General features: G+C 39.8%; 2 protein-coding genes across 5 annotated transcripts; both read left to right on the top strand.

The window, feature by feature from the left end:
- The first annotated feature begins 152 nt into the window (after positions 1-152).
- Positions 153-16,922, top strand: LOC102237046 (double-stranded RNA-specific editase 1). The gene is made up of 10 exons (XM_005809971.2): positions 153-344; positions 6,377-6,451; positions 8,604-9,538; positions 11,110-11,224; positions 11,424-11,592; positions 11,777-11,931; positions 12,032-12,200; positions 12,713-12,894; positions 15,947-16,125; positions 16,431-16,922. The coding sequence occupies exons 1-10, from the start codon at positions 257-259 to the stop codon at positions 16,611-16,613; spliced, it is 2,250 nt and encodes a 749-aa protein (XP_005810028.1). The 5' UTR covers positions 153-256; the 3' UTR covers positions 16,614-16,922.
- Positions 16,923-20,979: 4,057 nt separating this feature from the next.
- On the top strand, positions 20,980-27,203 carry cep70 (centrosomal protein 70). 4 transcript variants are annotated; one of them, XM_023329205.1, is made up of 15 exons: positions 20,980-21,045; positions 21,151-21,206; positions 21,512-21,533; positions 21,885-21,984; positions 22,089-22,212; positions 23,566-23,746; positions 24,606-24,800; positions 24,874-24,962; positions 25,564-25,648; positions 25,732-25,872; positions 25,945-26,088; positions 26,165-26,333; positions 26,407-26,494; positions 26,593-26,672; positions 26,773-27,203. In XM_023329205.1, the coding sequence occupies exons 3-15, from the start codon at positions 21,525-21,527 to the stop codon at positions 26,832-26,834; spliced, it is 1,467 nt and encodes a 488-aa protein (XP_023184973.1). In that variant the 5' UTR covers positions 20,980-21,045; positions 21,151-21,206; positions 21,512-21,524; the 3' UTR covers positions 26,835-27,203. The 4 variants fall into 4 exon arrangements, with proteins under 4 accessions (XP_023184973.1, XP_023184974.1, XP_014328373.1 ...); XM_023329206.1 differs by having other exon boundaries at positions 26,168-26,333; XM_014472887.2 differs by having other exon boundaries at positions 25,576-25,648.
- The last annotated feature ends 594 nt before the right edge of the window (positions 27,204-27,797 follow it).

Consider the following 27,797-nt stretch of genomic DNA (forward strand, 5'->3'; position numbering starts at 1 on the left):
AGAAAATGAAATGTTCGGAGCCCTAAAATGAAAGAGGGTGGAGTGGAGCTAATCCACAGGTCACTAGCGTTGTCAGCAGCAACGTTTTAGCCATGTGTGAGATAGGAAGAATCAATGTGGCAGGCGGAGGAAGGAGGTGGAGAGCCATCGCAGCCCATTCATCTGACAGCCGTTTACCACATCAGTCCTCTGCTCCTCCTCCCTGTTCGGTCCAAAGTTGTCGACAGTCTTCCAGAGCCTGCAGGGGAGATCAGCCATGGCTCTGCTGCTGAATGTGGCTGCACACTGCTACCTGATCCGCCGGCGGTTCAGGAGGAGGAGGAAGAAACGCTCAGAGCGTAAAGGTAGGAGTCTACCTGCTGCTCCAGCTTCATCCTTTTTGCATGAAGCTGAGTTTAGAAGCTGCTTTTCACTTCACAGGAGTTTTAGTTGTATTTGTGCTTCATTGTAGCAAAGCCTGTATCTTTTAGTCATTATTAAGGTGTGTGTTGTTCAGAGGAAAATATCTGTTCAGTCATTGCTCATGTTCAATGAGTGATGCTGCTCTAGTTAAACCACTTGATTTGTGGATGTGATGTTTTTGTCTTTCTTCTAAACTCAGGGAGAAATGTTTGATGTTAGCTCCACAGCTTCAGTTTGATCAGTTTCTGTCCTTTATTTGGTGTGGTGTTTACTAAAGTATTTACACCCTTTGAATTTACCTACGTGTTATCCAAACTACAAACTAATGTTCAACTGTGGATTAAAATTACTATTATATACTGTATATATAGTTTAGATGAGCTAATTTCATTATTAGTTTGCTGTAATACAGTTCTGGCTGTATTAGGACTGTTGCCTTGCTGGAAGGTAAACCTCCACCTCAGCCTCAAATCGTCTGAGGGTCTTGCAGGTTTTTGTCCAGAAATGTGCTGCACCACCCCCAACCCTAGAGAGTGGTGATCCTGCGATCTAAAAGTTGGTGGTTTGATCTTAGCTTCTTCCTGGCACATGTTGGTGAGCTCATGGGCAAGGCGAGTTCTCCAAGTTCCCCAAGTTCTCTTTTGATCTGTATCCAAGTATGAATGGAATATTGTTGATAGCATATCCAGGGTTAGTTATAGTTTTCCTTCCACTTCACCCATCATAAAGAATCTGGGAATTTATTCCAGATCTTTCTTCAGAGTTGTTCTGAAGTGTGTTCTTTGAGTGAACAGACCAGAGTACCAAACTGGATAACAACATATCTTATTAAAAGTTATAAACATTTTCCCAACAGCAGTCATTGTCAGACACGGATGTTTCTGGACTACTGGAAGCTGTTGAACTTCTAGGATACAGTTAAAGAATAGTACAACATCATCAGCTGCTTCCTCTTCATTCATCTTTATTGGCTTTGGGTGAGATTACAAACAACAACTAATATCCATTCGGGAGCAAATGCTCAAGTTTACTTAATCCGCACATGTATTAAAATTTTAGCTGCTGCACCAAAAGCCAAGGCAGCAGATGTGCCGTGCTTCCTCATCCCTTTATTAGTCTAATGATAATTCATGCAGTGTGGTAAACAGCAACATCGTATGAAAAAAGAAAAACTGTACTCAGCCATACTTTGCATGCGGGAAGAGTAGAAAGCCCATTATTTTCATGTCCCTGCTAAGCGAGGTGTTGGGAGATGAACTGAAGTGTGAGTTTAATCTACTGGGAGCAAAAGTGATTTTCAGACGAGCTCTAAGCCGATGTGCTCTGTGAGGCGTGCATGCCATGCCGCTTCCATAGGATGTGCCTGTCGGCTCAAAACTTGATCTGTCTCACACACAGGTGATGTGCAGGAACTGATATCGCCCTCACTCCTCCCTTCCTCCACCCTGCTGCTCAGCTCTGTCATCAAACTCTGGCTTTAACCAACAGGTCTGTTAGACTTCCTCCATGACAGACCATCATTATGCCTGTTAAATCTCAGAGTCACTTTTTATTTACATCAATTGTTAAAACACACATTAATCTGATTGGTACCTGAAATTTTTCCTCTGGACAAAAAGTGCCCTTCTGAAATCTCTTGACTGTGCTGATATTCCCTGCTTCTTAGGCTTCAGAAAACACCTTTACCTGCCCTTCCACCAGCTACTGCTGGCCTTAAAACCAAAGACTCAGAGGGTGAAATTCAACATCAGTCCATCATGTGCTCCTAGGGAATAGCAGTGGACCCGGCCTGGCTGTGGCTCGGCCGGGTAGAGCAGAGATAACCGTCTGTGGTGCACAGTGAGCTCAGTGATGCAGGCAGAACGGGGTAGAGATGGGTCAGTGGATGGCAGCAGGGATCTGAAATCATTCCTATAAACTCCTCCATCTTTATTAAAAAGCTGAGGTGAAGCAGAGCTGGCGTGCCTGCACCTTTTTGGATTGTTAGTATTCCACTATATATTTCCAACTTGTTATCACAAAGATTACGTTTTTACAGGTGAACTTTCTCTGTCGATCTGCTCCTTAACCAGAAATACATGCTGCAAGCTTTTAAGGCTGTGATGAAACTATGCTAGATGGGAGTCCAGCAACTGTTCTGACTCTGTGCATCTGTCGCTATAACAACTGAGATGTGTAGTGATAATTCACAAGACACAATCCAAAAGTTCATATACTTGCAAACTCCTTAATTTTCTAACTGTAGTGAATGTTTTATGAAGAAGGAGAAATCTTTTTAGGAAGATTTTTGTATTATTGGGTATTATTGTAAACTTTTCTATAACTTTTTGCCGTTCAGTATTCTCAGGTTTTTCTATGAACAGTGACTCAACAAGATTTGTTCAAAATCCCCCTAATCATGGATTTTTGTCATAGAGCATATCTAAAATATTCAAAATAAAATGTAGCTTGGGAAGCTAAAATACCAAGTCGCAATGCTCACTGGCTGCTGCTGTCTTGGCTCTAACTGGCTGTACCCAACATCACAGCAATAAGGAAAACTGCAGATATTCTGCAGTTACTATTTATGAACTTATTGTGCACATTATTGCATGTTAAGGTATATTTGGGGTTTGAACTGTTAAAATTGGCACTTATTTGCGTTTTTAGACAAAGTCTCCAGTAATCCAACATTTTCATGTAATCCAACATGTTAGCTTTTTGTGGGTGGCAGTGATTCTTAATTCCAGCAAATATCAGGGGTTTGCTGAAGCTCAGATGACTGGGAACACATGTTCATACCTTCATAGTCCATCACAGTGTTCTCTGTCTGCATCTTCTAAAGGTAATCCTCTTGTCAAAAAGTTGCTCAGTTCTCCTCAGCTGCTGTAAAGAGTCCACTACAGCGTTTTAACTCACCTGCTGTCAGCAGCACTAATACCTGTAGGTGGGGGTTCTGGTTTGGGGCCAATGTGACTGCAAGGTAACCCTGTTAGCTTTAAGTGGCATTAGTACGTGAAAATGACTCCGGCCCTGCAGCGACTTCCAGAGTCACACAACAAATTAAAGCTGTCATAAAGATTTCACAGAGCAGAGGTTTGGAGGATTGTGTTCTTTGTGATCCAGCCAGAAACTCAGAAGTGATTCAAACATATAACCCCAACCTAACTTGGAGAAAACAATTAACCTGACATTCCTGTTTCTGGACTGCAGCTGAAGTTTTCACCTACTTTCTTAGTAATTGGTAGAATTGCCTTTTAAGCTATATGATTTTGTGTTAAATGTTTCAAGCTTTCTTCCTCAAGCCACTCGAGATACCTTGCTTGGAATTATGGGCTTATTCATCAAGCTTGACTGCCTGTCACACTGGCCAAAACGCACTGAAACAGCTTTTGCAGTGCTGTCTGCATTTGATAGATTGTGCAGTTTTCCAACTGTCAGTAAGTATTTTAGCTTAGCAGGTTGTAAAAAAATGTTTTCTGTCTTTTGCTGAATCTTTCGTTAGATGGATTCTGGTCTGGTTTCCCTAAAATCTGCATTAAATGTCACATTTCCATCCAAATCTAAAAGCCTGTAAAAAGTTAAGTGAATTTTAAACAGAAGCTTCCTGTGAACTGCAGGTTAATCAGCTTTCTTTTTGTCCCATTCAAGCTGAAAAGGTCAGGCAGTAATCTAGGAGAATTAACTCAGCTTTACAGAAATATCTTTCTTTGCGATATTTTTCTTCATCACTTAAATGTCACATTTCAAAGATTTGTTTTATTTACATTCTAATTAAATGCTGCTAAGGAAAATGATTATTTAATGCTAAAAATACACTTAATCTTACGACATGTGTAAAGGGATAGCCAACACTTTATTTGGAACAGTTTTCTGTGGAGCATGGGGGAGCTCACAATAGCAGACATTCAAACAAAGCAGGGCCCTTTTCCTCCCCCGCTGACACACAGAGCAATAAAATTTACAGTCCGAAAGGGGTCAGAGACTTCTTGGCGCCTCTCGGCCCGGGTCGGATGGAGATGGGCACGAAGTGGTCCGCCTTTACTTAGATAAAAACCAGACATCGGAGCTGTAATCAGGGGAGTTTCCGGGGTTCTTTGGGGGGCCGAACAAGGTCTCTAATTGGTCAAAGAACGGAACGCCTTCTTTGCATATATTAAATAGGGAAACTCCTCTTCTGTTTAAAAATTCCAGGCCAGCAAACGGAGTGAGAGTTTTTTCATCTTTTCTCCACGTGGGCGCCTTTGTCTGTCTCTGTGTTCGTTTGTCTTCCCTTGTGTGTTTTTATTTTCATGAGAAAATGCATATCTCTGTATCTCTGCAGCTTTGTTGTCGATTGCTCTGTATGAATTAAACTCTGTGATCTGTGACGTCATTCTGTTTCGCCGTACTTTTGCAGCCGTGATGACATCCGCTCGCGACCCGGCTAACAGGAGGAAAAGGAGAGCCATGCTTTTTCCAAAATTTAAGCTAACATAATAACTTTTCTCCTTAACAATGCCAAACCACAGATCCTATTATTGAATTTAGAAAAGTGGGTAACACTTCATTTGAAGGGGTGTGTGTGCGACTGACACCGTCATAAACATAGCAACACCTGTTATGAATATAAAGGAGACTTCATCAATGTTTATGACTGATAAAATGAAGTATTATTTGGTAAAAATATGACTTTAAAGACAAAGATGCCAATGTTGTAGACCTAACCCAAAACCAGAGTGCATCGAGACAGAGTCAAGACCAGGACCAGCGGTCCATGCTACATGACACAATAAAATGCGAAATATGATCAAAATTGCTTTTCAAATTGATCTGAAAGATTCACATTCCCATAAAAGGACCCAGACATTAAATGCTTAGAGCTGAAGTAAATTATAATGATCAATTCAAACTCTTCTTCATTCTGCTTTACTTCCATCTCTGTGCCACAATCTGCAGAGGTCTCATGTCGCCCCTAACAGATTGACGCCCTGGGTGGTTGCTCATATGGCCCATGTTAGAAACCACCACTGTCTGCAACATTAAACATAGAAATGCACTAACGGTAAACAGTCACCTATGAACACTGACCAAGGAGCAACAAGCAAGAAGAAACCAGGCACAAGGAGAACCGTTACTGTTGTCACTCTGTCTCCGGCTGCATGAAACCAGGGGACGAAAATAATCAAAGAGCAATGCGCATGCGCTACGTCTTACCTTAGTTCTTGTATTTTATTTATTCGATGATTAATTAATATATACAATTGAATAATAATAGATACTGTGCTCTGAGCTAGTGTGCGCAGAGCATTGCAAAAACAAAGAACGGTTCTCAGTGAGGCTTCAGTCCTATAGGATAATATAGTGATGCATGCGTCTCTACGCTGCAGACTTTGGTCACAGCGTTGTCTCAAATGTGCGACACGTCAGTCAACACCTTCGCACAACAAGCGCAGTAAGTGAAAGGATTTATCATCGCAATTGAAACATATTTGTCCCTGTACAGCTAGCTTTGCTAACATCACTTCACAGAGCTTACCTTCATTGAGCTTCATTAAAAAGTGACGCTAAAAGATGAACTTAGTCCCACCTTCTCTGAAAGCGAAGCGCTTCTGAATTCACATGTCGTCATGATTTCTTACGATTTATGTAGGGAAATTTAGTCCCGATGATTAGAGAGACATCTCCTCCCGCTCCGAGATAAACACTGCGCATGTCTTGGAGCGAGTTAACGGGGAGGCGACGCGTTACAGGGCAACCGAAACACGTAATTACTAAGTCACGTTATTCTATCCAGTGAAAACAAGGATGTTGACAAATAAGCTGAACAATGCTGGGCAATTTAGTGACATTTTTACAGTTGTGGTTTGACCCCGAGTCCTCAAAGTCCGAGACCGACACAAGATTGAGACTGGTCTCGAATATTACAACATTAAAAAATGCATCAGGTAGTAGTTAGCAGCATGAGAAACGAGAGAATCCAATGAAAGCTGACTAAAGTTTGTGTTTCCTGCAGGTGGAACAGGGAACCGTCCGACCCGAACCCAGCAGAGGCAGCCCATCACAGAGGGGATGGAAACACGAAGCATGAGTGAGTCCAAACTACATGTTGATATCGTTAAGTAAAGTTCTGCTTTTATTGGAGAATTAAAGTGACTCTTTTTGGCTCCAGTCGCTCTCTTTTAGCATGCAAGCATTCTTAGCAGAGTGTCATCACAAAATGTACCATTGAAGTTGTTTAAGGGGAAAGAAATAGATTAATTTGAATCTGGGTAATCCAGATTCAAATTATGTATGATTTCAGACTATTTTTATGTTACATTCTAACATCCATACTTAGTACAAAAATAAAAAAATACAAGCTGTGGTGAACAATGACTTATTTTGGAACATATAGGAGATGTGGAACAGATTTCATTGGGGCTAATGCATTAGTGATTAGTCCCAAGTCCATTCTACCTACTCATGATAGTTCTAATTGGTGATAACATGTTACCATATTTTCAACTTACACAATGTGAATTTTGAGGTTTGTAGACAGAAGGAAGATGTTTAATCCGACAGATTATCCAGCTCAACCCAGTGCAACAGACTGAGACAGTCAGGGAAATGGAAGTGAATGATGATTGCTTTCAGTGTAACAGTGATAGTGCAATTATTCTCCTCTGTGGTGTGGCTGAGCCAACAGCTTATTTGACTCAACACTAACACATGCAACCTCCTTACACTGGTTATTAGTGCTGGGTAGTAATAATCCCATCCCTGTTGGAGGAACATGTGGATTATGGCTGACAGTGGTAGAGCTCAAGGTTACTGAAGGGCTTAATGCAGCAATTTGTACAGGTTTCACTCAATGTGAGGTAATCCATCATATTGTTAAACATGGTTTGACAATATTATCATATCGCTTCACAATAAAAATTTTCTTGCTGAACTATCCAGCTGTTTATTTAAGAGGAGTAACTTCCCCTCCCCCTCTTGTTGCTTAGGGTTTTGCCCTTTTTGCCGTTCAGTTCCATCCAGCCCTTCTGTCTTTATCATTGTCTTTGCATGCTGTCCATTTTGCTGCTAAAACAAAAACTTTGTCCTGTTCAGTGCCTCCACTCCTGTAATTTAGAGTTCTTATTGGATTACATGAAGCTGAGCTGGTATTGAGTTTTGGTTAGAAACTGGCCTCAGTCCCATTTGATCAATCTGGACCCAACAGGACAAAACAAGACATCAACCTTTACTAGTGGAAATAAAAGGGCAGCAGTTACAGAGCCACAAGATGTGACACTCTTCCACTTTCAGGTTAAACGCAGTGTTTGCAACAGAATAACTTGATGATTCTTTCTTTCCTGGCCAACAAATTCATAATGTCAAATCATTACTTTTGTCAAGATGAAGCTTGAATTAAACTGAATGATTCTTTTAAAATCTAGATTGCATAGTAATTATTTGCTATGACAATTTGAATATTGCGCAATGTGTAATTGTTTAATGTGAAAAGTTTTTATACAGTTAGAATTTGAACTCTGATCCCCTATGACTCCATCCAGTTGACTGCTGAAATGAGCTGTTCTTGCTGACGTGACGAGGATTTCCAGAACACAGAAGTTTCTTCTGCTAAGAAGCAGAAAAAAAGCTAAATAATTTAGTTAGATTCAAAACAAAACTTGGAATTTATCTATGAGGATTGCTAATGTTTAAATGTTGCAGAGTTGATACATTTCATTTTATGTTTTTTTCTTGTTATCCTGAATTTTTTCTGACAAGCACCAAAAGCAGTAACCTATCAAGCTTTTGCTAGAGGATGTTATAAATGGAAATTTATGTAGCATTCCAGTGACTTTGTTAACAGGGTCTGGTGATATGTGTTCCATTCAGGGCAATTAAAGTTTGAGCTTTAATTTTCATATGACCTTTCCAGTTTAGGTGCAAATGAGATAGAGGCAACATTATTTTTGTCTTAAAGACAACTCTTCCTGGTTGTAAGTTTTAGCAGTCATATATGATGAAAATACTGTTACACTTCAGTTGTAAATTTATTCTAAATATGTAGTCAGACTTTCATTTTTCATAAAAACTTCTATCAATATTTGACACTGTTAATACACTAACTGTGAGTGAGAACTTGAGTTCTGTTTGGAGAACACACATCACTGAGCTCAGTTGCAAAGAGGTAATAAAGGACTCTAAATTTTACATTTACAAGATCCTGCAACGAAGGCATTGTAAGTTACTCTTTCTGGGCACCGCAGGTTCATGCAGCACAGATGTTAAGGAAAATCACAACTTGGACAACCTCTTCTCAAAAGAAAGGGTTGCATCTGTTGCTGTTCAGCTCCACAGTGGAAGGACAAGCAGAGGTAGAAAACGTCCCTTAGCAGAGGGTAACAATGGCCGCACACCTTGCAAGTACTGGCCGAAAAAGCGTAAAAAGGTCTCAGGACCCATTGTGCCCAAGAATGCCCTCATGCAGCTGAATGAGATAAAGCCCGGACTTCAATACAAGCTGCTTTCTCAGTCTGGCCCAATCCATGCGCCTGTGTTTGTGATGACTGTGGAGGTCAATGGGCAGGTATTTGACGGCTCAGGTCAGACAAAAAAGAAGGCCAAGCTAAGCGCTGCAGAGAAGGCCCTGCGTTCCTTTGTCCAGTTCCCTAATGCATCTGAAGCCCACATGGCCATGGGTCGGACTCTGGCTGTTCACACAGACTTCACCTCAGACCAGGGGGACTTTCCTGATGAGCTCTTCAATGCCTTTGAGACATCCAGAGCTTTAGGTGACCCGTTATACCTGGCCCCCAACAGCAGGAGATCTTTCACAACTCTGGGAATAGAAAACCCAATGCTCCCTCCCCCTACCTCAAACATTGTTCAGTCTCCCCTAACCCCTAATCCATTTGCCTTCACTTCCTTGACAAGTGGCAAGAACCCTGTAATGATTCTTAATGAGATGAGGCCAGGACTCAAATATAATACTGTGTCTGAGAGCGGGGAGAGCCATGCCAAAAACTTTGTCATGTCAGTGACAGTGGATGCTCAGAACTTCCAGGGTTCTGGGCGGAACAAGAGGCTGGCCAAAGCTCGAGCTGCCCAGGCTGCCCTGTCTGTACTCTTTCATATTGAGCCAGACCAGGTATCGTCCCGGCAACCCATACCCAAAGAGGGATTGCAGCTTCATCAACCACAGGTGAGCAGGATTTTACTTTGTTTTACTGTTTACTATGCCATACTATAAACTAGGGATGAAACAATTCATCATGGTGAATCAATTATTTAAATAATCGTCAACTAACGTAGTAATCGATTAATTGTTAACAGACTTTAAAAACAGCCATTTGCTGCATGAACAACTAGTCAGAGCTGTTATGAAGCAAAAAGTGTTTGTCTAATATAGCATAAAAGTGGTTTCAATGAGAAATCTGCAGAATTGGACATTTTATTTTACCAGATCAGTCAATTAGTCAACAGAATAATTGATTGAATAATCAATTACTAAAATAATAGTTAGTTACTACAAACTGATTTTCACTTATAGCTCTGTGCTGCTACATCAGCTGCTAGGTATCTTGTTTCTGATCACATATGTGATTTAAATAAGTAGAATTAAAGTAAGAAAAACTTTATTTATATAGCATCCTTAATCCAGAAACTGTATTATAATAAAATGGATGCAAAATTAATGTCAGCGCCTCATTATTGACATTTATCAATTAAGAAAATAGTTACCTATTATAAACAACTTAATAACACTTCATAAACATTTATGTTTTAATTAATTCTGTTTTATACAATGTAAAATAACTATGATTTTTTTCTTTAATTTGTTAATGAAGTTAATATTTCAATTATTATTTCAATATTTCCCATGATTTAGCCAAACTCTGATTTGCCAACAGCAAATTTAACTGATACTGATTTCTCTTTCTGCAGTGATTAATTGTTAATGTAAGTTATTCATCCATATAAGCACTTTCTTTCAGTTTTACATGATTCATACACATTGTGAAAAACTATAGAACTTTATTTCAGTAATTTCCAGGAGATGAACATTGAAAAAGAAAATACACTTAAAAATATTTGCATATTTTAAACATTCAACATAAACATTCATTGCATATTTGTCTTTCCTTCCTGGTTTTCGTCAGGTTTCACGTAAACTCCACCTGGTTTAGAAACGTCCATGGATTTTTATGAAACTGAAGGAAAACTGGAAATTTGAGTATGGGAACATATGGAATTACTAATTGCTATTTAGAAAGAATCATAAAGAGATACCTTGAACTGATAATAGTTTTTTTCTAAAAAAGCTTTTTTTGTGACCAGTTTGACAAAATATGATTAAAGGTGACTTCAGGAGAGACAAGTTCAATTCACTGAGAGTCTATTTACACATAAACTGATCCATACCTGTAATCCCTGCACACTGATAACAGAGCTGTTATCATAATTAGTATCATCGTCATAGTTGAGTGCTATTCAAACACTGTTCTTCATCAAGCTGCCTCAGGTAGTCAGAAAGCGCAGCTCTCACGGCACTTCAAGTGGAGAACCTTTGCTCTCTGCCTGTCATTTACACCAGCAAAAAACTTTCCATTCAAATGAAGTGCAGAAGAACCTTCATAGCTTTTTACCTCTTTTTATTGCGTTGTCTATTGCTGTTTCATAATGGACATTACTTATAATGAGATGCAAGTGCTAATCAGGAGCCTTTCTTTCAGACTGTTTCTGGAAGCTTTGTGTTTTGTTGTGTTGCTTTAGGTCCTGGCTGACGCCGTCTCTCGTTTGGTTGTCGAAAAGTTCAGTGAACTAACTGATAACTTCACATCTCCACATGCTCGAAGGAAAGTCTTGGCAGGTGTTGTCATGACAACAGGTATTTTCTTATTCTCTTTTTTCTCCACAGTTATACAATTAACCCAGTTTGGAGGACTTTTGATTAAATCTGTGTTCCTTGTTAAAGTACTCTGTCTTTTATTAGGCGCTCTGTCAAGAATAAAGAAAATGTAAAAGATAAATGTGGAGAACTTATGAAGAAACCGTTGTTATCTGAGATTTGGATTTTCCCCACCCAGGTTCAGATGTGAAGGAGGCACAGGTTATCTGCGTATCCACAGGGACAAAGTGCATCAATGGTGAATACATGAGCGACAGAGGACTAGCCCTGAATGACTGCCATGCTGAAATTATCGCTCGGCGCTCTCTCATCAGGTTCCTGTACTCCCAACTGGAACACTTTCTCAGGTGATTTCTGCAGAGTTGAAGAAAAAGCAAAAAATTAAATTATGACCAATACGCCCACTCACCAATATTAATAGAAGAGAACTGTGATCTTTGCCTTGCATCTGTATGTGTTGACTCAGTTTCATAAGACTGATACCAGTTTGAAACTAAACTTCCTGTCTGTTTTATGAATTTGAATCTTTAGTCCTAATGAAGAGGATCATCACAAATCTATCTTCACCTGCTGTGACAACAAACAAGGTTTCAGACTGAATGAGAATGTCCAGTTCCACCTGTACATCAGCACCTCCCCCTGTGGCGACGCTCGCATTTTTTCACCTCACGAAGCTGCTGTGGAAGGTGAGGACGGGTTCTTCAGCTGCCTTTAGCAAAAGGTTTTCTCCTCATTCCTCAGAGGTTGTTGCTCCATTTTCCTTGTTTCTCTCTTTGAATCTCTCAGATCAGAGTGACAGACACCCTAACAGGAAGGCCCACGGGCAGCTGCGGACTAAGATTGAGTCTGGTGAAGGAACAATCCCAGTGAGCTCTGGTAGCACCATTCAGACATGGGACGGGGTTCTTCAGGGTGAGAGGCTGCTCACCATGTCCTGCAGCGACAAGATTGCCAGGTCTGCCTTCTGGCCCCCCCACATAGACAACTGACTAACTCACTTTTGTTGTAAAGCTTTTTTGACACCTTGATTTCATCGGACTCTGTTTCTAGATGTCAGTACTTTCTGTGTTGTCATTTTAATTATCCACCTTTTGTTCAAATTCTGGCATAATATGCCTTGTGAGAGTATTCATACCTGTAAAACTTTGATGACATAATATCAGACTTACATAGTGATTTTCAGGACACTAAAAGATGCTTCACATGATTGTGCTATATCACCCAACAGGTTGAAGAGCGAACTCTTACTACCGTCGTCATTGTGTCTCTAGATTATGTAGATGTCTGTATGCAACATGTTCTCGGATTATGCTGTTTTGATGAGTCAGCAGAAATTTTATTACAACTACCTAACCCTGTCAGAATTTCTAGGATACATTTTCATTGCAAGAATGTTCAATGGGTGTTGTAGATCTGTGATTTTCTTTGAGCTTCTTTTCTGTATTTGTCTTTTGGCATCATGAAAAGGTGGAATGTGGTTGGATTCCAAGGCTCTTTGATGACCTACTTCACTCAGCCCATCTACTTCTCCAGCATCATCCTGGGCAGCTTGTACCATGCGGACCATCTGTCCAGAGCCATGTACCAGAGACTTACTGAGATGGAGGTGCTACCGCCACCTTTCAGCCTGAACAAGCCTCTGCTCAGTGGTAACATATGTCATACTTATATCCCACAAAGGTGGCCATGTCTAGTCCTCGAGAGCTGCTATTCTGCTACTCTTAGAAGCAAACTTTCTCCAACACCCCAGAATCAAATGAATGGCTCATTACCAGTCCTCTGTTGAGCTAAAGGTCTGCTGATGAAGGTGATGCACATAAGAATTGCAGGACATTTCTTCTCAAGGACTGATCTTCCTTACACAGATTCCTGTAAATCTGGTAGCAATTTGTGGAATCTTAAAAATAACCAACAAGTTTATTGCCATAGTATTATCTCACACTGAAACTGTTGTTGTGCAACAACTACCCCTCCCCCCCTTATCTCTCTGCTCTCTCACTCTATCTCTCTGCTTTCTCACTCTCTACTTCCTCTTCTGAGAGGGGAGATGTGCTACCAGCTCTCCGTCTAACGGGTTAATTGAGTTTCCTAAATCTGCTGGGATTTACCCTGTCCAGAAATGAAGTAAACTCTGTTCAAGCTGGCATCGAGAAAAGATTCGCCTGGTTTCTAATGACCTACATCCAGGTGTCCCAACCTTCTTCCCCCTGTGAATTAGCCAGACTGAGCAGCCTGCAGCCAACTAGTTTCACAGAGCACACCTGTTAACTGTCGCTCCATCTCTGTATTACAACGTGCACTTGGTATTGAACCAGGTTGGTTTTAGTGACTCTGGCGAGTCCTAAGGATGATGTTGTACTATGGGCTACCAGCAACCTATAAAACATTTTCCACCTCTTCCTCTCCAGAATCAAACATCAGAGCTATTTTACAACCATCAAAGAACTTTAAGGTGACTCATTAACTGAATGTCCACAACATCTTTTAGATTTTCTTTATGCTAAATATTTTATTAGTAAGGCATTTTTGCAAGGGTCAGTACAGCTTAATTCAGTAGCAGAAATAATCAAATAAGTAAAATCAATTATCTAGTTTATCATTCCCTAATGCTGACATTAAAAAGCGAACCTTTGAGAGAGACTGACAGAGAATGGTGTTTTGAACCCCAGACCTGGGCTGATGATGAAGAAGGTGTTGCAGCAGGAGGAGGAACTCGATCGACGAAGGCAGGGATCTCTGTAGGTCTGATAAGCTTCTTCTCCACATGGATGCTGAGGTCACACAGGACTTGGGTGCTGGCAGGAAGGAAGGCACCAGTTCTTCTTTGCCTTTGTTCTTTGTCTTTGCCTTTGTCTTGGTCTTCATCTTTGCCTTTATCTTCATCTTTGTCTTTGGGGTCCGAACCCAGCTGATGAGAGAAGTGCGATTTGAAGCCACAGGTTGCGGGCCTGACGGGTTGGTCCCCATGCACAGGACAGTCTTCGGCTCTGTGGCCCCGGCTCTTCTTCAGCTGCAGAGTTCTTTGTCCATCTGGATCTTGGCTCGAAGCTGCCTGGAGGATCCAACCAAAGATTCCTCTTTTGCACCCACCTTTTATAGGGTTTATCCACCTTTTGGTGCGTTTGCTTTGGCTAGCACTGTTGCTGTGCTTGTTTAATTGTCTGTTTGCTCAGACAGATGATCTCATATCCATCACTGTCTTACAGACATTATGCCTTGATGTCTCTACTAATCTCTCAGGATTGCCCAATGGTCCTCCTATGACCATGGCCTGCACAACCTTTTCTTTGAAACATTTACGTTGTTCAACAATCTGTCTCCAAATAAGGCATTGATCATCTCTGCTCTCCTGTTAGTTCCCCCTTTTCCCTTAACCTTTCACCTTTCACCTACCATCTGCCTCCAACATATCAGTGATGTTTGATTGCAGTTACACATTTTACACCATTTCAAGTTCAATGTCAAAATCACATTTATAACTTTTTTAGCTTCTCCGATTTAGCATTCATTTATAATGTTATAACCATAACTTATTAATTACTCTTATTATAATCTTAATGTGAGTTATTACAGATGTTTTCTGAAAAGAAGCCAAGAATAATCCATGATTCTAATTATTTGATACCAAAATTAGTTACTTGTTTTTCTTGTAAGTGTTCCCACAAGTGTGGGTGTAAGTGTGAGTATTATTAAAAGTAAACCAATATTAATATAAGTATTTTACTTTGAATCTTATCCAATTACTCAAAATGTTTAGATTTCATTCTTTAAAACGTTCATGCTTTAAAATAAGGAATAGTCTAAACTATTCTTATACATCTGCAGGCTGGAAACCTACTTCCTCTTTTTCCAGGAAACCTGCTCTTCCTGTTTCATGACTCTCTCTGTCTGACTATGATTTCTTATGATTAGATAGAAAAAAGGAATAGAATTAAAGCAAAGTTTGCAGGAGACAAAAACAACACACACACAACCAGATTTATTTTATTGATGTTTAAGTCTATTGTTGGGCTTGGATGTCACTTGTGTGATTAATTTTAAAGATAACTTTATTTATTATTACTGTTAAACTTAAATCTCCAGCATGGGGAAGTGGGATGATCTCGGTTTCTCTTGACAAAACTCAATTACAATTCAATATCAATTAACTTTATTTAGTGCCAATTCCCATGTCATCTCAAGGCACTTTGCAAAAATGTATTTCCATACAATCATACATACATTCCAAATGATTCTAATTATCAAACAATGCAGTCAAATTCAATTTATTATTCAAATTCGTTTAAAATTGGTCTATCTAAGGAAAACCAGTATATTGAATCAATCTACTCACACTAAGCATGCTTGTAGTAACTCTGCACTGTCATGGTATAAAGTAGCTGAATAAGCAAGCAGGACCAAGACAGTAAGGAGAAGGTTCTGTTTCACTGCTAGAGACATTTTTAGTGTGAAATGATGATACTGTATTGTGTCCTTCACCTGTTTTATACCTCTCACTATACTGATCAATTTCTAGATTCCATAAAAATCAGAATTCTTCATTCAACATTTCTAGTTTGAGCCTGCCTTGCTTTGAAAGTCATGAACGAATCCAATCAAATTTGTAAGCTGTACAGTTAACTCTGTTAGAATGTTTTTAGATCTAACCTGTACAAAAGTCTGATGAAGAACCAGAATGAGCAAGACCCTGATTTTCTACAGGAATTAGTAACACAGAGGCTCGTCAGCCTGGAAAAGCCCCAAACTTCAGCGTGAACTGGACCATCGGAGACCAGGGTTTGGAGGTGATTAATGCCACCACAGGGAAGGATGACCTAGGCCGACCCTCGAGACTCTGCAAGCATGCTCTGTACACCCGCTGGATTGACTTGCACAACAAGGTAACACATATTGGCCTTTGAGACAGAACACTGCATGTATTGTGACAGAACAAGAAATATGAGCAGATCACATACAGAGGTGATCCTTTATCTTGCAGGGTAACAATAGCTCACCTGAACTGAAGCATGTGTTAGCAAAGCCAGTGAGCATTACAAGGGTTATCCTGTTTGTATTCTCTAAACACTTTGCTTAATTTGTATTCATCCCTGATGTTGTGCTTTTTATGCAAGAGCAGACTCTGTGAAATCATTAATCTTTTATGAACTTTCCTTTAAAACGTCCCTTTTGTTTCTATGCTTAACAGCTGTCCTTCACCCTGCGCATTCAAACACTGGAGCCCAGGAGCTACCATGAAGCTAAGCAGGCCGCAGCGCAGTACCACTCTGCCAAGCAGACTCTCTTCATAGCCTTCCTCAAGGCCGGACTTGGAGCCTGGGTTAAGAAACCTGTAGAGCAGGACCAGTTCTCTTTCAGCAATTGTGTGTGAGCTGGTCATGGATCTTAGGTAGAGAGGTATGTTCCCTATTGATTTTCAATAGACTGAACTCTTAAATTATTCCATTTGTCATTATTAGTATGTTCAATGGGGAATAGAATAGAGGGAAAGCACAAAATAAGATGCAGTCTGCAGAAACAGAATATAGCTCCGTTCTGCTGCATGTTTGACTGCATCGACCCTCAGTAGGATGCAGCTTCACATTTAAGGTAACGACAGGACAGTGGTACCATGAATTTGAAGAAAGTAATAAAAAGTCGTTCTCTGATTTAACATTTAACAAGTAGAAATATTTTTGGTAATTTTAACTGACCTAAAACAGGGGAAAGAAATATTCAGTTTCACAGCAGAAATAGAGAAAATAACAGCTATGTGTATTTTTATATGGTGGATGATTGGTTCCAGTTGTGTTCAAGGCAGATGGAAATCCTGTAACCTTAATATCATGACTGAAGTCATATTATTATATTATATTATATTATATTATATATTATGATATTATAGTCAACTTATTATTGACTGAAGTCTATTTTAGGCTAATAAACATCACATGAATCTTAGTTTACATGGTTATGATTATTATTTGGTATAAACTAAATTTTAATGTTAAATATGTCTTCATGGTGGTGGACAGACTCCTAGACTGACTCAAATATACAATAAAAATAAGTTCAATTTAAGTGTTTATTTAATGACCCACTCAGATCTAGTTTACAAGGTGACATGATTTTCACAGGCTTAAAAGAAACTGTTTGTTTCACAAAACCAGTGTTCAGCTCGGATGGAAAGTAGTACACATGCAGACAAATGGAGGAATTCTGAATGATTTTCAAGGAGTTAGAACAAGGGCCATATGGGTTAACAGTGGAAGATTTTAGATCCAGTGGAAACACAAGGTCTTCTGCTCACACCGTCATCTAGACGCTCTAATCTAGATGACATTTTGACATGGATTTGTTATCCATGTTTGACCTCCAGTTTTTGTGACTCTTTGATCTGACAGTACTGATCTTAGCCAGAAATGTTGAGTTCTCTGTAAGAACCGCAATTACATATAAGCAGTGTTCAAAATATTTTCTTTCAGCCTTCCTAGCGGTCATCAGTGATTTACTTCAGAAGCCAAGGTGACATCACAATGTGCAAGATAATAGTAGTTACTGGAAAATCATGTTTTATGATTTCAGGACAGAGACTAACTGTTTAAATTGACATTTAAAGCTTCACTTAGCATTTTATGTTAGCATTCTGTGCCACTTTCATGGTAAACAGCAGGGTCCATGTATATTCCCTACTGAATGTAGACCATTTAGCTCTGAGATTAGGGAAAGGTGCCAACATTTCTAAAAGATACAAAATGGCAAATGAGCTATCTCATACTTTATTTAAATTATTGCTCCTAATAAGCCCCTTTACAGTTTTAGGGTAACATTTGGGTGGAAATTTTATTAGGATGGACCAAACATTTGAAAGTATTTCTTTTGATTGCAGTCTTTATGTATATTTTATGTCTGTTTTAATGTTTAACTTATTTTACAAACTCACTAAAAGTTATACAAGCATCATTATGTCACGTTGTGTGGGTGGAGATGGTGAGGCAGGACACTTAAACCCAGGTAGAAGTAAAGTGATGGTTAAATGATGAGCAAGTCCAAAATACAAACAATCCAACAACCAGGCAGCACGGCAGAACAGAATCCAGGGTTCAGCACCGGTAGCAACTGGCGAAACGAATGAACGACTGACAAACAGCTAGACAGCACAGACGACAACAGACAACTGGCTTGACTCACGACAAGGACCCGACAAAGACACAGAGACACAGGTGACACTAAATACACAGGAGGTAATTAGGGAACGAGACACACCTGGGAACTAATCAACAACACGGAGACTCAGTAATAGAGGAAACTCAAAATTAATACACAGAAAAACTCAAACCATGACACATTACCTCAAGAATCCTCATTTTCCTTGTGTCTTTTAGTGTTTTCTGCCTTTAACAATAATTTGTGAAACTTTTTATATGTGATGTGGATTTAATGTAGTGTGATTTACCCCCTAAAACATTAAAAGATGGAATAAAAAAATCTTGTATTTCTTTAAGCATGTTTTACTTTGTATTTGCCTTTGCAGACATATTTTATCTATAAATTTATTCCTATTTGATATTTGTATTTAATATATTACCCTTATCCTTTATCCTTCTGTTTCTAACTAGTTTCTTTTTGTAGTCATGCTTTTCTTTTATAGGCATGAGCTGAATATTTGCACAAACTCATTCACTTTAATGGCATTCTGCTTGGCAGGGTGATATGTTCCTGACTGTAGCAAAGTGCATTGGAGTGGGTGAAGTGAATGGAGAACGATGGTTATCTGTTTGTCGGTTCTGCATTAGCAGAAATGATATCTCTATTTGCTCAGAAACTACCTTTGTGGATGAGTCAGAAAATTTTGTTGCTGATTGTTTTCTCAGTGACATGATAAAGTCAAACTGTGAGGCACAATGCATGATCTCTACATGTAAAGCACAAATATGCTAATATAAAATAATATGTAAAAACAGACAAAATGTTTAATAAAATATATTACTGTCATTTTGTCTGGTTTTGTTGTTTTTAACTAGTTGTACTTGGCCATGTTTGGCCATCCATGAAGAAAGTAGTGATAGTGGGAGTGGGTACAGATGATGGTTGGATGAATTGCATGTCTATTAATTGCAATTTATATATACACTTCAGACTTCCAGCACAAGAGTTAAGGTAAGGCTTAGTGTCTTCAGTTCTCGGGCGGATCAGAGATGGACAAGAGGCTGACTACAGCTGGTGGACTGAAACAATCATTTAGTCGTGAATGTAGACGAAACAAAGGAGATGATTGTTGATTTCTGGAGAAACAAGGTTATATCAAACCCTATTTCCATCATGGGAGAAGAATACTTTGGTATTCAACCGGACAACAGACTGGACTGGATTTGCAACCGTGAAGCGTCTATAAGAAGGGACAGAGCTGACTGTACTTCTTGAGGAAGCTAAGATCTTTCAAGATACAGATCTTCCATAAGTGTGTTGTTTACAGGGTCATCTCTTCTGTTATCTGTTGGGGCAGCAGCATCAGAGCCAGGAACCAAAAAAGGCTCAACAGATTGTTAAAAAAGGCTGGTTCTGTTGTAGGGACTGTGGAACCTATGGATATGATGATGCCAAGGAGGATTCTTCATAAAATCAAGAATATTATGGACAACCCTGACCATCCTCTTCATGAGACTGTTTTGGGAAGGCAGAGTGTCTTCAGTCAGAGGCTACTTCAAATTTTCTGTAACACAATCTACTACAAGAGAGCTGTCCCACAGCAGTCACTATCAACAATAACTATTTGAAGAATCTGAGTTAATATGAGTTACAACAACTTTTGATTTCCCTTTGGGATCAATAAAGTATTTTTGAATTGAATTGAATAATCTATACCTCTGCTTCAGGACATCAACTAGATGACCACTAGATGACCCACTAGATGACATCACATGCCGGATAGACAACAGTGGAACGGCTTAAATGTGTTAAAAAGCATATGTGTAAGAATGACCTAATCAAAGTCCAGGACTAAATACAATTGAGGGTCTCTGGTAGGACTTGAAACTGATGATCTCCATCCAATCTAACTGAACTAGAGCATTTTTTTCAATGAAGGAAGGACAAAACCCTTCGGTCTGTAGATGTAATCTGTAGATAGTTTTACACATTAATCACACAGGGGGGCCGAATATAATAAATGTGCACTTTTAAATGGTTCTAGGTTGAAGTGTCAATAAGTTGGGTGGTCCGGGCTGCATCAAGGTGATGTAAGCAGCTACCAAAATCATACAGCACAGGTCAACGGAATCCTTGACTCTGAAGGCTTAAATTTCCATTTTAATTTTCTGCTCAGTGGAGATGATGCATGCATGGACACAGTGAGTGGCCAGACTCTTTGCTCTCACCTAGCCATTAATAACTGACAATGACCTTTGCTTTCTGACTCCATGGATACTCCAATTCCTCTGCTGAGCACATCACTATACTGACATAAGAGATTCCCCTTGCTAGAGACAAGAAAGGTCAGACATCATGTAGAGGGAGATCATTTTATTATAGCACCTTGATGTTTTCCTCAACTGTAATATCAACCAGAGGTGTTCATCTTTGTAAATAATATTATATAATATTCGTTCTATTATTGAACAACTGCCTAAAATCCGTCATTGGGACTAGTTTAACTGTCATGTTACCGCCATCTTGTGGTCGTGGGGCAATAAAGCGCTGTTTTGTTATTTGTCAGCGGATTGGTTAAAGTCCTTTTGTTTACAATAATTGCGTCAGGACGCACAGTTTGAACTGCGGAAGCGCGCTGCTGTTTGCAGCAAGGTTGTATGGAGTTGGTTGGCAAGGTAATTTATGGCGTTTTGTATTTATAAATGTTTATTATCATTATTATACCTAATGTTCTACTTTATTGTTAGCTACAGATGCTATTCTGTTGTATTTCCCTTTAGCTACCTTAACTCACGAGAGGCCGTGCCAAGAAGCCGGAGTTAGCGTCGTATTTAAGGTCTGTTTCACTCTTCTAAGTCGGTTAAAACTCAAAAATGTATTAGTAAAAAGCTAATTAAAGGAACGGCCTTAAAATTCAGCTTATCAGTCAACTGTAAATGGTATCAGGTGTTACGTAAACTGATGAGAGTGACTGTTTAAAATTTGATCTGGAGGAGTTCATTCCAAGAGCTGAGAGTTTTTCTTCTAGAGTGGACCCATGTAAAAAATGGGTCTCTACTCATTACATTCGAAGGCATCACTTATTGCTGCTAAAAGAGGGCTGTGGTATTGATCCAGCTGTTTTTGCTTTGTTTCCTGCAGGGCTGTAAAGAAGATGAAGCCGGTAAGACTCCTCCTCACCTTTTAGTGTGTTTGTGTGTGAAGTGGAGGGCCCCTCCCCTGGTGGATCACCTTTCCTCCATTGTTGAGTTGTAATAGAGACCTCAGAGGTAGGATCACTGACAGGAGGGTCAGCTCCTGTTCACATAGGAACACATTTATTTAGGAGTTAAACTGGTAACAGCTGCATACTGCTTAAGAATGGCTACAGAAGCCAGAACAACGCATTTTCCATGCATTACAAATAAGACTTATGTTTATCTGTGGACCTATGGGCAGTTTCAGGTACCACTTAAATCTTCATTATGTATGTGTAGCAGGTTTGAGTGATGCTGATTGTGGCTGTGTGTTGCAGCAGGAGCAGGTAGAGTGGGATGACGTGAATAAACTGCTGCAGCATCACGGCTTTAAGCCTGTGTTCTTTGCGGATCCTGTGGAGAATAGGAATCTCACAGGTGAGGAGATTTGTTTCTGAAATGGATGGTTCACAGCTGCAATGTCTGATGTGGTTTTTCTTTTTGCACATTTCTTGATGATGGGACCTGTATGTGTCCCACAGATTTGGTCCTGCTGGACAAGAAGTCAGCGAATGAGTTGAGGATGACTCTGAGGATGATGCTGATGGACTCTGAGAGGAGACAGACGCTCATCCAGGAGCTTGTCAAGTCTAACAACCAGCTCAAGTACGTCTGTTACTCAAATCACCATGTTGGGTGATTCACTACTAACTGTGTCGCTCATGGCAGCGGCATGTGTGAGTACAATTTGTTCCAATAATATTTGTGAATTGTTCAAACACTGAATCTTTGGACAATTCACAAAAATAATTCCTTCTGGTGTTTTCCGTGTCTTTATTTTTTTACTTTATGATAGTTGCTAATCATAGCAACTTATGCATCAGCATAACCATGGCAACATTGTGTTTTTTACAACTGGAAGCCACTTATTAGAATCTCAAAAGCTCAAATAACATCTCAACTACAAGACAAAATCCTAGCTGAGCCACAAAAGAAATTTTCAGTCAGAAACCTCTTGAGATTTGTTGACTGACTGCTACTGGAGATCCTTTTTGCTCACAGCATCCATAACAACTCTTTGAAGACACTTGAATATGAGTTGCGGTAACATTTCATTTTCCTTTCAAATAAATCAGATATTTTTGAATTTAAACAGAAGAGCGCCAGTAACTCTGGAGGAGCTGCAAAGTTTGGAACGGATGCCCTCAAACACAGCGTGGAACAAGTTGTGCGAATGTACTAACCTTATTAGTCATTGTATTTGCAATTTCTGGCAGGACTTGTGAGAAAGCACAGCTTCGAACTCCAATAAGTAGAATTTGTGTTTAAATCAGCTGTATTTTTTCAGAGTATTCAGATAATCTATGTTATGTCTTGAAGTTGATGGCAATACCTTGCTTCAGAGTAGAGAGTAGATGATTCAGCCAATAACCACAGTATGAGGTTTAGAAATCTAATGGGCACAAAAAATATTTTTGTATCTCTATTTCTTCACCAATATTTAATCTATAATATGAAGTAACTGAAACCATCAGTTTGGCTGGCAGATTTCATCCTGCTGGAGAACAAACAGCAGTTAGAAGAAGAAGAAGAATTACTTTATTCATCCCAGCAGGGAAATTATTTCGCAGTTACACAGATTAACACACACACGACGGGAGCTGCGTCTGCAGGCAGCCAGCTGAGCCGGCTCCATTTTTGAAGGAGGACATGTGGCAAAGGTCGTCGGGACCGGGAGTTGAACCCGCGACGTCCGCAAGCTCTGGCTCTTTAATAATGGATCTGGTTCTGTGTGGACCACCTGTCCTCTTGTCACCCAATCTCATCAGCATCTAATGGGCATTGAGTGGTGACCATGGAAATCAGCAATATGCTCTGCAACCTTCAATGCAACCATCTCTCACTCTAATTGATAATCTGTCAGATATTTAATTTGCTCTTGATTAGAACTACGTAGATATTTGAAGATATGGGGACATTAGAGAGCAAACTAAGTGACACTTTTCTGCATGTTGTTAGAGAGGAGGTACAGAAACACATGAGTCATGCAGCTCAGCAGTCCCAAAGAGCCACTGAGCTGCAGGGGCTGCTGGATGAGGTGAAGAGCAGAGTTCAGCACCTGGAGGAACGCTGCCTGGGGAAGGCGGTCCAGCAGCACAGCCACACCCAGCAGCTGCAGAAGGAAAACAAAGAGGCTAAGGTGATTTACTGAGTTTTTGTTCTTCTCTGGCACATATATGTTGGCTGTTGGCCAGAAAAAATGCTATGTTTCCTATGTCCAAGTATTTACAGAAACTTTTATAAAGGCATATATATTAAAAAAACTGAATACGGTAAAAAAAAAAAAGAAAAAAACTTCACGATTTTCTGTCATTCAGAAAGTTATATAGAGCAATTACACACAGTGAAATATTTAAAGTTTGTATTTCTTGTAATTTTGATGGTTAAGACTTGCAAAGAAAAAAAAAACAAAGTTCTGCATCTCAGAAAATTTGATAATTACATAAAACAATATGAACTGACAAACAGAGCTGCTTATCTGGTGAAAGGAGAAACAAAACTGAACTTTTCCACAGAATTAGGCTTGTCACAATAAAACATTTTGCTGGACGGTAAGTTGTCCCAGATGTTTTTGCGATAAACAATAATATTGTTGTTTTGAGGTCATTTTGAAGTAATATTATTGCAATAGCATAATAATGCAAGAATGCCTTTCGAAGATAAATAAACTTTAAATTCTAATCAACATTTAACACTGAAAGTCTTTTCAAATATCCAAAATAAATAAACAAAACGAAACAACAAATGAAATGAATTATGAAGTCTTTGCAAACAAAATTGTTCTTCAAAAAAAGGCTAGTTAAGACTTTTGTTATCCAGTTTTGGTAGAAAGAGAGAAAATGGATAAATCATAAAAAGGGAAATTATTGAGCTCGTTTTAATTTATCATTTACTGCGGTTGATTGATGCGACAGGTCTACTCAGACGTCCAAAGTCTTCATTTCATTTACTCAGCTAGGAGAGTTGGCAATTGGGATGACACCACTGTTTGTTTTTAGAGGAGGTATCTGTTGCTGGAAAAGAAGGTAGCCAATCTGGAGGAAGAAACAGCACAGCTCAGGAAGAAACTGTATTTGACTGTCAAAGAAGAGCAACAGCGACTGACTCAACAGAGTCGATTACAGGAGTCCAAACATTTGGATCAAGCTACAAAGAGGACCTCTGTCTCCCCGTCTTTCAAAACCATCCTCAAGGTAATTCCCTAAGCCGTTCCTATTGTTCAGGTTGTGTTATTAAAGCAGGTCTGATTCCTCGGCTTGTTCCCAGACATATCAGGACCAGCAGAAGGAAAGCCGCTCTCGCATACAGGAGTTGGAGGAAGAAGTGGAATGGCTCAAGACAGAACTGGACACAAGGTGTGTTTGTCACCAAAGATGGTTTTGAACTGTGTGTGTGTTTAGGCCAAGAAAAGAGACACCAGATAAGATGGACATCTCTAAATAGGATGGAATGATACCTTTATTGGTCAAATGGGTCATGTAAAGGTAATACAGTATTGACAGAGGTTAGGAATCACATTTATGAATATCTATTTCAATAGTTCAATCAACAAATAAAAACACACTAACACACACAACTGTGCATATTGATACTTAATGTGTATTAATATGCAAAGTGTAAGCCATCTTGGCTTGACAGCAGAAGCTAACACTTACGGGCTACGCTATCTCTGCCAATCAGTACCAAGGAAAATAAATGACAGCTAATCCAGCTTCTGGATCAGCTGCTTTCCAAACTCCTGTCAAGCAGCATTGTGCCTAGGTATTTCAGCTTTCCAAGCTACATTTTCTTTTACATATATTAAATAAGCTCTATGGAAAAATCTGCAAATGTCATCAATGTTTTACTTTCCACTGCAATGGTTGGTTGATTCAGAATGTGTTTGACTGAAGAGGGATTTACTGAAGGATTTATCTAAAGCTCAGAACTGAAACAGGAAGTAGTTTTGTTTTAAAGCACTCTGATTAGATGTAGAAGTGACCTCACTGGGAACAGCAGGGACCAGTCCAAAACCTCCAGGCAATGGGTCCAGTATCACCACGTAAGTGAGCTTTTCTCTAAGCAGATTAGTTTGTGCTAACTTTCTGTCTGTCAACGCTTTGTTCTAATTTTTCTGCTCTTCAGCTGTTGACTGAGATCAACACGCTCATTATCAACCCCAGGCTGCACCAGTATCAACGCTGGCCCAGAGAATCGGAGGAAGCAGAATTCCAGGCTGTCCTTCCCACTCTGGACCAGTGGTCCCAGCAGCTCCACATGCTCAGGGTAAATACTCAGACAGCCTCACTATTTACTCAGTGCTGGAAGCTGCGTTAAACAGACTGTTCCTGTGTTCAGGATCTTCATTGCGGACTGAATAAACTGAGTGCCACACTGATGCCACTGCAGCCCTGTCATGCTGATGCAAAAGCACTTAAGGTGGAGGACATGATGCTGCTGGTGGAGGCACTGCTGGAGAATGCCTCTTCTGACGATAAACAGGTTAATCTTTACTTTTCTGAGATTAGAACTCAGCTTTTTGTTCCTGGTGCTGAAGTCTTCATGCTTGTCCTGCCAGAAGCTCAGGAGTCCCACTCGATACACCTTGGCTTCCATGGTGGCTCACTTCCAGAAACTGTTTGACGTTCCCTCCCTGAGCGGAGTTTACCCTCGAATGAACGAGGTCTACACCCGACTGGGAGAGATGACCAACACTATGAGGAACCTCCAAAATGTTCTAGACCTAGGTGACTTTCAAAAATCTGCTTTCGTTGTCCATGTTTCACATAAAGCCTCGCTAACCTTTCCATTGGATGTTAGACAGCAAAGCTTCTCCTACTGAACTTGTGAACCAGGTCTCCAGACTAGTCTCCTTGGATCCAGGACTGGGACAGGCAGACATTGACAGGTTCAGTATTCCACCAGCAGCACCTGGTTTATTCTTGTTACAGGTTGTGTGCTGGTCTTCATGAAGCTGCTTTTCTGTTGTCTGCTTTTGTTTTTCAGCATCATTATCAAAGTGAAGCAACATGATGAGTTTTTTCCTGCTTTCCACAACCTCGTGACAGAAATCTTAAAGATTCTTGGTATAAAAGTACTTTGCTTTACTATAGTCAAACTTTAAAGTGACTACATTGTCTCCTTTCCTCTGCATGGTCTGCTGACATGGCTCTCTGTGTGTTGCAGGTGTGAGACACCTGGACGACATACTTCCTGCTCTGCAGTCTCTGAAACAGACGGCTCAGTGATCCTCCTTCCTCCACTGGACATCTACTGCTTACATTTACTTATTATGTTGTCATCACAACTGCGGCCATCAAGTTTCAGACATTGATGGCTGTAGAACCACCCACTGAGCTTAGTAGTATGTTTCTCACCATCAGATGGCAGCACACAACGACCATGTGCCTAAAATAAAGCAGAAATCCAACTGAAAATGTTTAGTTTCAGATACTGAGACAGGAATTCCCTGAGCTACCTTTCCCAGGAACTGTACAGGATTAAATTCCTGTGAATGACTGTGTAACCTCTTATACAACCCTGCCTGGATTGCACCATAGCCTGGAAAAACATGGACTTAATTTTTAGTCATTTCAGTGATGAAATGATGGAAAAATCTTAAAAGCAAGTTTATAAACATGAGTAAAATAATTTTACTCTACATAACATGTAATTTGCGAACAGGGCTCTGTCTTTGCTTGGAAAGTTATGTGACAGTTCCCAGAACAATGCTTAGATAATCTTTCACCAGAGACAGTGCTGTGCTCCTCTACCTCACAATAAAGAAACGAGTAAAGATTTTAAATCATAAGCAATATTTTCCATATGTCCAGAGCTCATCTGACTGATAAGATTGTTTTAATAAATGTCATGGTTCTTTGAAGAACGTATGTTGATATCTGCTCCTCATTTCTTTTAAAGTAGTTTTTTATAATTTTAATGTTGTCAATGAGCCTTAAAATGCTGACCAGTCTGGACAGTCATTGTGAAAGCTTAAATTATAAAAACATCTAGGAAATTGTATTTTACACCCAGGAGGAGAAGCAGTTTGGTGTGGAACTGGACCAGCTGGGCTTCCTGCCACTAAAGACTGATTCACAGGTCTGTCAGGAGGAACGCTAACACACCCTGTCTGCATGTTAATACTACCTGCAAGCATAGCTGGTTGCTACAGAGCAACCATCCATGTTTCCCCACAACAAACAGCTGCT

Source organism: Xiphophorus maculatus, chromosome 24 (genome assembly GCF_002775205.1).
Source record: "Xiphophorus maculatus strain JP 163 A chromosome 24, X_maculatus-5.0-male, whole genome shotgun sequence".
Taxonomy (NCBI): domain Eukaryota; kingdom Metazoa; phylum Chordata; class Actinopteri; order Cyprinodontiformes; family Poeciliidae; genus Xiphophorus; species Xiphophorus maculatus.